Below are 15,446 nucleotides of genomic sequence, written 5' to 3' on the forward strand. Positions count from 1 at the left end.
CTAGTCACAAAAACATGTAGAAAGGATGAAAATAAAAGAAATGGGTAGTTAGATAAAAATAGGGATCAACCACCTCTTCTCATAATCCCTTCAACATTGAAAAAGTCTTTTCCCTTCTCATCATCTCATTTCTTCATTTTTCCCTCTTGTACTTCAAGTCCCTTCCTCCCTAAGAGCTAGCAATAGTGAGATTCCCTCAATAGAAGCTTTGTTTTCTAAATCCTAGAAGTTGCCTTGTTTGATTTCAGTTGGTAAGTAACAATCGCTCCTCCTTTTGTTTCCTTGAGCTCAATTTCCCCTTAATTATGTGAAATTTACAGTATGTGTTTTCAAATGTAAATGGGTTGACAGCAACACCGGTGTGCGCACCGATGATATAGGATTTACCCTGGTAGATCTAAAGAAACTTAGTTACCACAATGACCCTTTCATCATGGCAGAACAAGCTAGACAAGTATTTTACGTGCAAGACCCTTGTGATGAAAGGTGGTGCGTGGTTCTGTATGGCAAAATAGTTGGTGTTAATGTAGAAGATGATGATTCATACATGGACACCTATGTTAGTCCTTTGACTGCTCAAATCACTGGTAACGTTGTCGGAGAAGAAGAAGTTGACGACGTTCATGCAAATCGAAATGATCATGATGAAGGAGAATTGATTAACATCGGCTAATGTAATTTTCTACAGAGACAGAGGTCACCAAACCTAGTAAGTGACAACTACATTTTTCTGTTATTGAGGCATCGGTTTTTTGTTTCAATTTGCCTCCTTAGGACTTCATCCAGCTCATGTTTGTCGCCAGTTTCATCATCCACCACCCTTTTCTTCTCTGGCTTCTCACGTTCATTGTTGTTAAACCCATATTTATGTTCTCTTCCCTTCATGTCTTGTTTTATCACAACTTTAGCTGAATCTCCCATCTTCAACATAGTTGAATCTCCTGTCTTATTGTCCAATGCCAAATTTTGATGGCCTGTATCTCTTTTGTTCGTATGTTCTACTGCTTTAGCTTCACAATGCATAGAGCAATCAGAATTTCCGAGTGATCACCAAAGGCTTCTGCATCAGCATTGACACTCTCCACCCTCTTTGGTTTATGCTTTTGTGTTTTCTTCCATGCCTCCTCGTTATAAATCTCAGCTTTATTCGAGGTTGCACTAGCATGATCACCACCAATCTGTGCTTCTTCCTCGTCTATCAGGTCAATATCTTTCCTTTCAACTTTTGTTTTGTAAATTATAGTGTAGTTTTCAAAAGCAAAGGTGAAAGGAAAGATATTGAGCTGGTAGAGGAGGAACAGGCACGGATTGGTGCTGATCCTTCTAGTGGGACCTCCAATAAATCTGAGAATTATAAGGAGGAAGCATGGAAGAAAACACAGAAGCATAAACCAAAGAGGGTGGAGAGTGTCAACGCCGATGCAGAAGCCTTTGGTGATGACTCGAAAATTCTGATTGCTCTATGCATTGTGAAGCTGAAGCAGTAGAACATACGAACAAAAGAGATACAGGACATCAAAATTTGGCATTGGACAATAAGACAGGAGATTAAACTATGCTGAAGATGGGAGATTCAGCTAAAGTTGTGATCAAACAAGACATGAAGGGAAGAAGGCATAAATATGGGTTTAACAACAATGAACGTGAGAAGACACAGAAGAAAAGGGTGGTGGATGATGAAACTGCCGACAAACATCAACTGGATGAAGTCTTACGAAGATCCTCCTCATTCTCAAAGAGGGGAACGAGCAACAATTTGAAGGTTGTACATTCAGGAACTAAAGAATTCAAAATAGCTAGTCATAAGAGGGATTTGTTTTTGGGATTTTCTGAGCACCAAGAGCGGCTACGCAAGAAGTTTGCACTTGAGGAGGGAAGGATATTTGCAGCTAATGAACAAGTTTCTTAACTATTTGTCCTTAAGATTTACTGTTTCTTTTTGCTAATATGTAAATATAAATGTATAAGGTATGGCGTAAAAACATGGTCTATATTTACTTCTAAGATTGTTAGGGGTAAAAATGACCATGTCCTATGGCATAACCTTATATTATTTATATTTACATATAGAAAAAAAAACAGTAAAATCTGAAGGACAAATAGTTAAGAAAGTTGTTCATTAGCTGCAAATATCCTTCCCTCCTCAAGTGCAAGCTTCTTGCGTAGCCGCTCTTGGTGCTCAGAAAATCCCAAAAACAAATCCCTCTTATTACTAGCTATTTTGAATTCTTTAGTTCCTGAATATACAACCTTCAAATTGTTGCTCGTTCCCCTCTTTCTTTTCTGCAAAAAAGAAAATCAAATGTTGTCAAAACATGGATGAAGTCCTAAGAAAATCAATATCAAAGAAAACATGGATGAAATCACAATTAAAAAGCACAACTACCTATCTTTCAGAGTCCTTTGGTTAATTTGTCTTGTCTCCTTATGTGGTGGGGTTTTGTTTAATAATCTTATACTTTTGCCTTCCAAAAAAAACTTATCACTAATCCTTTTTTCATTAATCCAATTTTGTATGTTATTGCATAAAAGATCATGGGTTCTCCACCTGCCTCCACTCCTCCTCCTCCTCCTCCTCCTCCTCCTCCTTCTCCTCCTTCTCCTCCTCCTCCTCCTACTTCGGATGCATTAGCTTCGACGTCTGTCGTGAAGCGGACACGCAAAGCCTCACGCTTACGATCATTGTCCACTAGACCACCTAGTGTTGAGAGACCAGTGGTGCATGTTGATCCTGCTACAGGGAAGGCCGACGGTCCCCACAAGAAGAAATTAAGAACATATTTGGGATTGTGGCACGTGATAAGGTGGACATCACCTACGAGAACTAGAAGGAGGTCCCTACTGCTCAGAAGGACCTGATTTGGGAGGATATTCAGGTATTTCTCTTTTCTTATTTGATTGTGTGTAATTAATAGCCAAAAATTCATTATTGTAACAAATAAACTTTGTTTCATGTTGTCAGGCGGAATTTGATATCCCAGAGGCTTCTAACAGTAGAACGAAAAGAAGTTACTATAGACCGTGGGGGAGAGATGGAGGCAGTTTAAATCAGACCTCACGAGGAAATGGGCCCTTGCAGTCCATCAGGACGGTGTCGAGGACACTGTCTGTGACAAATATGGCATCAGCAAGGAAAAGTGGGCCCAGTTTTGCCAGACTCGCAGAAACCCTTCTTGGGAGGTATGTTCCTTTGCCATTTAAGTTGTTTTCATATTAAACATGATGTTCTTATACTTCATTCTACCCATTTAAACATTATTGTTTAATTTTTTCAGGATGTGCGCATGAAGGCATAGGCCATCCAGAAGCAAATACTGCCCCCCACGTTTTGTCTCGTGGGGTTATGATTATTTGTAGCAGAAGCTCCTGGCTGAGAAGACCAAGAAGAAGATGCAGGAAGCTGCACAGTCAGGAAGCGTTGATGGCGTCATCGACCCTCCATCCCCGATCAGACGCCACGTGAAGTGGAAGATGGTCGCACGAAGAAGACAGGGGAGATGACAACTAGGCCGCAAAGGAAATCGCTGAGAAGATTGTAAGTCATGTTCAACTAACCATTACAATTATGTTTGAATATTTTAAGAATGCCATGTACCACTGTGTGTTTTCTGTGCAGGATTCTTTGAGGAGCAGGCCACACAGGGATCGTTCATCCCCCATGGACGTCCGGATGTTCTGGCCGCTGCTATTGGACGTCCAGAGCACCCTGGACGTGTCCGTGCTGCTGGAGCCGGTGTCACCATAAGCAATACTTTGGATCGGCTCCATGGACGTCCCGCAGCGCTTCCTCCCTGCCTCCTGACGAATTACAGCAGCTAACCCAGCAGATCAGGGACCAGCTAGAGGAGTCCATCACAGAGAAAGTGACGAGGCAGATCATGGCATCCTTCAGCCACCTTTAGTCGTAGATGCAATCTCAGGGATTGCAGTGCCTCCTGAGCCTGTGGTTGGTCCTGGTCCCTCCGGTCCTCGAGTGAGCACAAAGGGGAGTTGTGTTGATCCCTCAGGAAATGATCCTGAGACCGGTGACTCTGACAGGTACGGCTTGTACATAGAAGCAGATCCTGCACGCCTGGTTGCCATCGAGAGAGTTTATGAGGGATCCACTGTTGTTCATAACACTCCTTTGTTGCCTGGCCAAGTAAAGGTGAGTGTGGAGGAGGTTAAGATGCAGATGCTCCAGTTCCTGTACCCACTGATGAGGTTTCCTTAGTGGGGCAGGCACTTCACACCTTCTTTGCTTGGCCGACACATCTGGTCAATCTTTATCACAGTAGGTACTTATTGTCCTTACTATATGTTTCTTCTTTTCAAATTAGGCTATTTAACTTTGTTTCATGAACAGGTAGCTATGTCTCCGCCAAAACCACCTTCGAAGCCCGATCCGGAGGTCGATGATCCGCTTTATCTGATGACATTGACCATCCCAGAGCTTTTCTTGAGGCCTTATCAGGTTAGATGGGATGCCACCGTGTTCGGGGTCGTTAATCCAGATTTCCCCTGTACATAAAGCACGAAGACCTCTCCGAAATCGCACACGGTGGTCAATGTGTCAGCATATCAGTGTTACAGTTGTGGATTCTGTAAGTCTTTATATAAAGGCTTTTATTTACCTAAGTTATGGCTTTCAATTCATAAATATTTAACTTTGACTTAACATAAACAGGCATCTCACTGAAACATGTATGCGAGCGGGGAATTCTGATATCTATGGATTCCTCGAGCCTCAGTCCATTCAGAGGTCTGGGACAATCGCAGTTTGAATCTGAAAGTTACATAAAGAGTTGGATGCAGAGTTCACAACGCATGTGTATCTTGGAGCCTACCTAAATGGGTAAGTCACAAAATAACAAATTTAATTAATGTTTACTAATGTACTAACCCATTTTAGGTTCCACTGCAGCGGACATGGCAGATGGGTGGTCATCCTGCCCAAGGAACACTTAGTTGTCTGGTTTTGTTCATTGCATAACAGGCCAGACAACTATCTTAAGGGGATTATTAATAGGTTAGTGTTGTTTTCAATACATTTGCATTGTAATACCTCAATGTACAACACCAGTTTTTAATTGTTACTCATATGGAACAGTGCTATCAAGGGTCTTGATGATGCTCCACAGCCTAAATCAAAGGCTCCTGCTAGGTGGATTGTCGTCAAGGTACGTCATTTACATAAAACTTCTACTTATATATATTTCTTTATGTGTCTGTACACTAGTTGTTTAATTAATTTCCAAATTTCATTATGTATTTAGTGTAATAGACAAAAAGGAACTACTGAGTGCGGCTATTATCTCATGCACTAGATGTCCACCATCATTTTAGGAACTTTTACAAATAATTGGGAAGCGGTAAGTTTATTTCAAAGAAAATCGATTTACTTATAATTTGTATTACATTATTAACTTAATATGATTTATTTAATCATACAGTATTTTAACGACCCTAGACCATTGGAGCCTGAGAGATTAAAAGCATTGCGGATCCAGTGGGCACAGTTTTATCTCCGAATTAGAGATCAGGCCTAGGATTTAGGGACATTTTTTTAACATTTTTGACATTTTTTACATTTTCTATGTAACATGAACATTCAATTCATTTGTTGATAGTTCTTTATAATATATAAATCAATTATTTGATGTTTATTATCATTAAAACTGCTTGAAAGCAGAATAAAATGTTTATTTGCTGTGAATTGGGCCTTCTGAAATTGCATTTGACAGGTACAATTTTGGGTTTACTGTAAAAACAGAAAGTATATATAAAAAAAATATTTGAAAACAACATCGGTTATTAACAAAAACCGATGTTAATATCATAACCAACATCGGTTATAATAGAAAACCGATGTTAACGTTTGTATATTAACATCGGTTTTTTGTGTATAACCGATGTCAGTGTTTGTAATTTAACATCAGTTATCTGTAGAAAACCGATGTTAACTAGTGCACATTAACATCGGTTAATTATCAATAACCGATGTGAATATTTGAATATTAACATCGGTTATTTATAATTAACCGATGTTATATACAAAGAACTACACCAAATAAGTGTATGCATCATCAACGTTGACATCGGTTTTCTAGCAAAACCGATGTTAAGGGCATATATTAACATCGGTTTTTCTAGAAAATCGATGTTAAACTAACATATTTACATCGGTTTTACTGGAAAACCGATGTCAACGTTCATCATGCCTACACTTTTTTTGTTGTTGTTCATTGTGTTTAACATCGGGTATTTGGAGAACCGATGTTGTCATATGTATGTTAACATCGGTTCTCCAAAATCGATGTTAACATTCATACATTCAACATCGTCACTTTCAACATCGGTTTTAGAATCGATGTAGAATGTTCTAAATAACCGATGTTGAAAGTGTATTTTCTAGTAGTGTAGTTGCTTATAGGAACAAAGGACACTGTCAACTAGATATTCACCAACTCCAGTCTAATTAACTAGATTAATTGTTGATGCTACATATTTTTGCAATAATATAAAATAGTTTAGGTGTAAAACTTAGTAGAAGCATCAGTAATAATATTCCTTAAGCCACCAATTGTAGATGCCAACATAATGCACACTCCAACGTATATTGAAGCCTGAGAAGAAACACAAAAAATTGAGGGTCAATGTAACTCCAATGCATACTCTTTCACTGATTTATAGAAAAAAGAGTGTTAAAGTAAATTAATCATTACCCAATTGATGAACCAGTAGGTGCTGAATCTTTTTGGCTTCTTGATTATCAGCCACATTATACTAGGAAGCTGAACAATCGATAAACCAAATTATTAATCCCGTGTTCTGAATTAACTCTTGTAAATATATAGTCTAATATAAGCATCAGGAAATTGATATGGTGAGAGAGGCTTACAAAGAATGCAGTAGGAGCAAAACCAAATCCACCAAACAACCCAAGAAGATCACCAAAGAAAGGAAATGTGACCCCAAATAATAATGTAAAAGCTGCAACATTTTAACAATCTCTGGTTACTTCAAGACTTTTCATACAAATAACAACTATGGGGAAAAAATAGCTTTGCAGTGACTGCATGGATGGTTATGAGTGTGCCGTTAACTATTAGTTTATTCTAGCTTAACCATCAATCTCGAATTCGAGTTCCTTGTGAGCAGTTGCATTAAATACTCGGAGATAGAGCTATCATCTATAGTAATTTTATCCGGCTCAAATATGATTGTCTTAAATGAAAAATACTTGTGGCCTTAAACCAAAAAAAAAAAACATAGATGGTTTTGAAAATCTCACCTACATAAGTAGATCTAACAACAAGTCTAAGTGCTACTCCTGGAGGGAACTTAAATCTTTTGACCATCACCTTCTCAATCAAGTCAAAAATAGGCATAGCATAAACCTGGAATCCAATGTTTCCAAATTAATAAAATAGTCAAATACTAGAGTAGTTTAATTTGGGTAAGAACATATAACATATCCTTGTGTAGTTTTAGTACCTGGTAGCTACCAACAACATGAATGAACACCATCAAGTTAGCTGAGGCAATGAGCCATGAAGGTCTTTCAAATTCCATAAGCACATTGTCCTCAACATCTCTTCCAAAGGCCCAATATCCTACAAGTGCAACGGGGAAATAGCATATAGCATTGATGATATAGGCACCGATTATACCTTTCCACATTGGTATCTTTGAGGGCTTCTCATGGGTGGATGGAATTATGGCCTGGATTTCTAGGGCCACTGCATGGCTAGCAAATGCAAATGAAATTTGACCAATTGCATTGAAAATTCTGAACATTAAGTCAGTAGAAGTGGTTTTCTTGTATGCATAGCTAACATTCTCAACACGACCTCTAGCCAAACAAGCCACCCAGGCTATAGTTGAATAGCTGCAATGAAAAAGTACATCAGAGTAAGGTAGTGTTTTTGAAACTAGAAGCAATAAATCACATTAACTATTTTGTTTTTGTCTCACGTGTTCTTATTGCATTTATCCCAAATTGGTAAAGAAAAGAACAGAAGATACTATGTTATGTCAGGTAAGTGGTGGCTGATTCTTTAAACAGTATATATAATTTTTAATATAATTTGAAAATCAGTAATATCAGCAGCATGACCAAACTATGTTAAGCATCATAGACTGCATAAGTTACAACCTAATTAGAAGCCACTGGATTCACAAAAAACAATGAGTTTCAAAAGATTATTTACTATATTTTATTTTAATCAATTCAACCATGTTCTAGCAAATATCAAATTTTTTAATAGTTTAATTTTTGTCAACCTCATGGGAAAAACATGTCAATGTAATAACAAATTCAATAATAGAGCAATATGCAGCGAAAATAAATTTTCAAAACTTGCAAGAACTATGAGGAACATTAATAAAAATAGAACGTAAAATAGAAATCAAGAGACAATTTATTTAACGTGGAAATTCCTCAATGCAAGGGTAAAAACCACAGGTCACTAAACAACTCTACTATAATCAATAAAGGTACAAGAGAGTCTTCAACAAATGCACTGAAACGTACTACAATCAGCTAAATCAAACCAGAGCATCAATGCTTACAATAGAGACAAGAAGATGAAACCCCAAAACGCAGAACAGAGAATGCGAAACACTTATCTCCCTCTCCAGATATTGGTTTGACAATTCAACCAAACAATTTTAAGTATCATGTGTGTAGAACCTACTATCCAAAAATTAGTTCGATCCAATGGTGAACGAATCCGGAGTTACAATCTGAAAAACACTCTCTGGTAGGTGTGCAAAAATCACAATAATTTTTTATCTCCTTTCTATCTAAATGTTTTGTAATTGTTTTTCCCTCACAAATGAGTCTCTCTCTCACCCTAATTTTATCCCTTTGCACTTAAATAAGTGAGACAAAATGAGCCTCCTCATTTGGGCCTTTACTCCTCATAGGAAGGGAGCTAAAAAAACCCAACAAATCTCCTCCTCACAACTATATGGAGGTGACCACCAAACCGGCGATCTCACAACAATCTTCAAACTTCCCTCTTGGTAATGCCTTAGTCATCATATCAGCATCATTATCATCAGTATGAATTTTGACCAACTTCAATAGCTTAGCATTCAAAGCATCTCGTATCCAATGATACCTCACATCAATATGCTAAGGTTGAGTTCTTACCAAGATGAATAACACTCTGACTATCCACAAATAGTAGATATATACACAAATAGTAGATATTTATTCTGAACAAAACCAAGCTCCTAAAAAAATTTCTTCACCCATAGCAACTCCTTGCATGCTTTGATAATGACAATGAATTCTGCCTCTGTAGTAGACAAAGTTACACACCTCTGCAGCTTGGATTACCAAGTCACAACTCCCTTTGGAAATTTAATCAAATAGCTCGAAGTGGACTTCCTGGAATCAATGTCTCCAATCATATTTAAGTCTGAGCACCACACCAAAGTAGGCTTATCACCACCAAAACAACGCCTCATATCAACAGTACCATGAAGATACCTCAAAATCCATTTCACAGCATTCCAATGCTCTCTACTTGGGTTTGACAAAAATCTACTGAGTGTACCAACAACATGTGCTATATTTGGTCTTGTGCGTACCATTGCATACATCAAACTTCCCACTGTAGATGCATAAGGAACCCGTTGCATATCTAATTTCTCAGCTTCATTTGATGGACTCTGTTTAGAGCTCAGCTTAAAATGAGTAGCAAAAGGAGTGTTCACCACCTTATCCTTTTCCATCTGGAATCTCTACAACACTCTTTTAATGTAGTGTTCTTGTGACAACCACAACTTCTTCTTTTTTATGTCACGCATGGTTCTTATACCAAGAATCTGTTTAACAGCTCTTGTGTCCTTCATGACAAATGACTCACCCAATTGCTTCTTTAACCTGTAATCTTGGGAACATTTTTCCCAACATTAACCATGTTATCAACATACAATAACAGGATAATGAAGTCATCATCAGAAAACTTTCTAACAAAGACACAATGGTCAGAAGTAATCTTCTTGTAGCATTACTCACACATAATAGACTCAAAGTTCTTTTATCATTGCCTCGGAGCCTTCTTCAAACCATATAGGTTCTTTCTCAGCCTACACACATAGTCTTTTTTCCCTTCAACATAAAAACCATCAGGTTGCTTCATGTAGATCTCTTCCTCCAAATCACCATGAAGGAAAACAGTTTTTACATCCATTTGCTCTACCTCCAAATCAAGAGTAGAAGTCAAACTCAACACGATTCTAATGGATGACATTTTCACCACGAGAGAGAAGATCTCATTAAAATCAACACCCTTCCTTTGACTATAGCCCTTCACCACTAATTTGGCTTTATACCTCGAAGATGTAGAGTTACTCTCATGCTTCACCCTATAGATCCACCTATTATCCAAGGCTCTCTTACCCTTAGGTAACTTCACATTCTTACCAAACCAAATTTTGTTCGGCACCTCACTATTCAAAGCAACAACAGGACTAAGATTGATAACATGCACCGCCGTGTATAGTGCCTCACCCTAGAAGTGTTTGGGTAACTTTGCTTCAGAGAGCATACATCTCACTCTCTCACTCAATGCCTTGTTCATCCTCTCCGCCAAACCATTCAGTTGAGGAGTTTTCTCATGAGCAATGCCATGCTGCTTATAGTAAACATCAAATAGTCCATAATACTCACCACCATTGTCAGTACAACTGCGTTTCAACTTCTTGCTTGACTACCTCTCAACTAAGACATGAAACTCCTTGAACTTCTCAAGAACTTGGTCTATTATCTTCAAAGCATAGAGACAAAGTTTCATGGAATAGTCATCAATGAAGGTAACAAAATAAAGTGCACCGCTAAAGGATTTCACCTTTAAAGGATCACAAATGTCTGAATCCACCAATTCAAGCAACTCAGATTTTCTAGAGGGAGGATGCTTCTTGAAGGATAGTTTGGTTTGCTTACCAACCATGTAATGAGAACATTTCTCTAAATCTGCATTCTTCAATCTTGGGAGCATATCTTTCTTGGCTAAACAATTCAGCCCATTCTCACTGATACGACTAAGCCTTCGGTGCCACAAAGATGCCTCCATATCTATAACATTCGCACTGTCTCTGGCAACCAAAGCTTTCGTCCAATACAACTTTGAAATTTTGTCCCCCTTGGCCACAACCAGGTTACCCTTGGTGAGTTTCCACTTTCCAGAACCAAAGTGGTTATCATAACCAGCATCATCAAGTACCTGCATAAAGATAAAATTAAAGCGAACATATGGAGCATGTTTCACTCCTCTAAGTAACAACTGCATTCCCATGTTGGTTTGCAAACAAACATCACCAACACCAATCACCTTGGACACACCATCATTATCCATCTTCAAGACTCCAAAATCACCTGGAGTGTAAGATGTGAAGAACTTCTTCCTAGCTGTAACATGCAGTGTAACACCACTATCAATTATTCACATGCTTTCATCAGATACAAGATTAAGCGAATCAATGTCATGTTGAATAACAAGATCATCACTAGTAGCAGTAGTCACACGGTCATCATCATGATCCTTCTTGTCTTTACTCTCCTTCTTCCATAGAAAAAAATTCCTCTAGATATGCAATGCTTTGTGACAATAATGACACTCAAGATTGTTGTACCAAGACCTAGACTTGCTCCTGCTCTTGTCTCTATCACCCTTCATCTTCTTCTTCTAGCTTTTCCCCCTATTTTTAGTAACAGACACCTCTGACTGAGAAGAAGTACCTTGCGTCTTCATTCTCATCTCTTCATTAAGAGCATTAGTCTTTGCCATTTGAAAATGAACAATACCATTAGGAGCAACACTAATCATGGAAACCTGGAATGGTCTCCCATGAATCAGGTAGAGTTATTAATAGGAACAGTCCCAACACATCATTATCAAAGTTGATACCTACGACTAACAATTGATCATAATGTCCCTGAAAGCCATATATGGATCTGAAAGTTCAATTTTTGTCAACCGACTCTGCAAAGTCTTAAAAGCCGTATGGCTCTGCTTGTTCATAAACATAACCAAAAAGGGTAAATTTGTTGATCTTTCTACAAAAAAAAAATAGTCTTCCTATCAAATTCAGAGCCTTAGGACAACTTTTTGGTTTCCACATGATTAACTTATTATGTAAAGAATCCAAACATTTTTCCAAAGAATCTTCAAATATGAACGAAAAGTGATAAGCCTGATCGGCGACCATTCAAAACTAGTAATATTAAACAATAAGTGTGAATTTGTTTAAACTTTTTAAAAAATTAAAATAAATATTTTTTATATAAGTGTTTTTTAACAAATAAATATGATTTATTTCTTCTTAAAATAATATTTTTTTAAAAATAGAAACAATTTAAACAAACACACTAAAAAATAAAAATAAAATATTTATTTTATTAAAATAAACACTTATTGTAAGAAATAAATTAAAACAAACTGAATTATTATTAATGATCTTCAAAGGTAAGTGCTCAAGAAAAGTATACGCATGGGTGAGTGGCTTTTCCAACAGACCCAAAATTCACAAGGGCCAAAAATGATCCTTGCATCAAAACCACCCATTTCATACTAATCAATAAGAAAAATGTTTATAATACAAAATAAATGGTCTAGATTTAAAACTAGTAATGGTTCCTAATATTTTGGGACCACTATGGAAATTCCCCTAGAAATGTGGGGAACAAGAAGTACCTTAGTGACATCACAGCAGCTGCTACAGAAACCCCAGTAACAGAATTGAAATTGGGAAGCTGCGAAAGAAAGAAATGGATGCCACCAAAAATGAGAATCCAATAGGACTGTTTGATTTGTGTGCAATTGGTGCAAGCAATCTCCATGAACTTCTTCAGGCACTTCCCACACCAGTGACCATGTAAACAATATCACACCCAACTTGGACAATCAGTTGTTGGGGCAGCACAATCCATGGCCCTAACTTTGGTCCAAAAGCATGTTTTCCAAGATCAATGTAACGATCAAACCTGGTTCCTGGAACACACTCATGGAGCTGGATCATTTGCCACATTGAGTTTAAGGTCAGGCACCAAGATATCAACAAAAACAAGGTCCCTGGCACCCTGCAAAGATAAGTAAAAAAATGTATAACTTTTAGCTACATATATTTTTATTGTTGTCAATCACGAATCACAACCTCCCTGATCATTTACAAATCACGTCTACACAAACTTGTATGATCACGAACAAATTAATCTGCAATGTGAAAAATCACACTATCCTCAAGATTTTATCCGCATGTTGTGCAAATCGCCCAAGATATGACAGACTCTTTCCAATTATTGGAACAACAGAACTAGCGAGCTCTTATGTGAGAAAAACCTAGGAATTCACACAAATAAAGAGAAAAGGATGAAGAAAAGATAGGCTCTTATTCTCTAAACCTAATTAGAAGACTTTTTTAGAAATTTGTTTGTCATCTTATAAGACCCGTTCCTAATTTCAAAAAATTAATAAAAAATAACTATGTGGATAGAGAGATAAAAAATGATAATTTTAAAATAATAATATAAATAATTGACATATTTATTATGATTAACTAAATTAATTTTTTTTCTTAAATGATGTAAATTAATTGAAAGAATCTTATAATTAGGGAGAAATGAAAAGTATAAATATATTTTTGTAATTAATAAAAAATAATTGCTAATTAATGTAATTAAAATAAATAATAATTTCAATTAAAATATAATATTAGTACATATTAAAATAGGCAATAGATTTTATTAAAAGAATAAATTAACTTTTGAAATATCTAACCAAAAGGTACAACATATATTCTTCAAAGTTTATGAAAAAAGATTTAAGTTCCATGTCCACGTAATACATCTTTGGATAAAGATGAAATTTTTTAAATATGTCTAGATTTAAAATAGAAAATTAATTTCATGACAAAAAATGATAACTTTTAAAATATCTCGGACTCCTCAGCTAAAGAATCTTATTACCATGTTTTAAAAAAAAATATTATGTTCAAGTTGTCACCTGTTTGTGATATGTTAAAGACTCGAAGTCAGAGTTGTACTTTACCATCCTAGATATGCCATGGCATAGGGAAGGCTGAGAACACCTGCACCAATCATGGCCGTCACAGTGTGAAAAGTTGAGTACCACCATTTGGCATTGCGAGGGGGAGAAGAAGAAGCTGAGACCATTTTGATACACTTAAAAAATCAGAGAAGAGAAAGAGGGTTGGTTTCCCTTGAGTTTTTGAGTTATGGTGAAAAAAAATGAAATGTGCACAACTTTTATATGAAGCGGTTGATGCATATAAACCGTTTCAAAGTTTCATGTATTTGTGATGAACATATCAGCACCCTACATGCTTGCCCCTTGTAAACAAGATTTTATTGCTAATTAGTCCGGCCTGAAACTTCTTAACTTTTTAGTGGGGTAAGTAAATTGGTCTATTGAGGGAATTAGAGGATTTATAGAGGTGTAATGTGATGGTCCAATTTGTCCTAATGGATGATATATTTTTAAATTGAAAATGTGAATTTTCCCCTGATGCTAAGGACTTCTTTCTAAAATGTACTATAAATTTTGGAATTGACAAGTGATGGAAACATTTGCTGGTAAGTGAAAGGGAACTAATATTTTATCATTACCCATCTTGACTAAGGGCTTCACAAAAAAGCCATCTAATTTTTAGTTAATGATTAAAGTTTAAGGCATGCTGTTCATGTCAAAGTTCGTGGAGCGGTATCATGGTTTGAGTGTTTATGCAATAACAAAAAATGTTAGTTTTAAATAAGAAAAAGATAGAAATAATAATAATTAATATCTTATTATTATTTAGTAAATGTTAATTCTATATTAAAAATTATAATATATTAAACTAATACCACCTGAAGTTTCTTTAAATTATATAAATACCCCTGGCCTTTATCTACTTCTATACTAACCCCTCATATGTTTAATTTAAAAATATATATTTACACCCCTTATACATTACATTACCTCTTATATTATTTAAAAAATATACATTAACACCCCTTAATTATTTTAAAAAAATATTACATTAGGTTCCCTTAAAGGGAGGTTAGTGTAAATGTTAAAAAAGGAAAATATTTGTGTAATTTTACAAAATCTCAAGAAAAAATTATGTAATTTAATCTAAAAATTATAATTAGCGTAAGTTCATGTGTAAAATTTATTTTATTTATATTTATTTTATGATATATAAATATTTATTAATTAATACTAATTGAAACAAGTGATAGTGATTTATGTTTTTTAATCAAATAGAAAGAAATATTGAATATTGGGTATTAATATCACGATTAGAAAAAAATACAAATATTTATTAAATGCTAAATTAATGAACTTAAAATATTTTAATGAGAACTAATTTAATATGAGAATAAAATAATATGAGCTAATTAAATAAGTTTTAATCGCTTAATTTGACTATTTGACTCAACTAAGGTCTTA

At 36.0% G+C, this 15,446-nt stretch overlaps 1 protein-coding gene across 1 annotated transcript; it reads right to left on the bottom strand.

Moving 5' to 3' along the window:
- Positions 1 to 6,438: 6,438 nt before the first annotated feature.
- Positions 6,439 to 14,455, bottom strand: LOC100801117 (lysine histidine transporter-like 6). The gene is given in 8 exon segments (XM_041011884.1): positions 6,439 to 6,605; positions 6,705 to 6,773; positions 6,881 to 6,972; positions 7,274 to 7,379; positions 7,477 to 7,870; positions 12,690 to 12,856; positions 12,859 to 13,075; positions 14,043 to 14,455. Coding segments are annotated over 8 exon segments (1,266 nt in total). The 5' UTR covers positions 14,168 to 14,455; the 3' UTR covers positions 6,439 to 6,509.
- Between the last annotated feature and the right edge of the window lie 991 nt (positions 14,456 to 15,446).

The sequence above is a fragment of the Glycine max genome, chromosome 2 (genome assembly GCF_000004515.6).
Source record: "Glycine max cultivar Williams 82 chromosome 2, Glycine_max_v4.0, whole genome shotgun sequence".
Classification (NCBI taxonomy): Eukaryota; Viridiplantae; Streptophyta; class Magnoliopsida; order Fabales; family Fabaceae; genus Glycine; species Glycine max.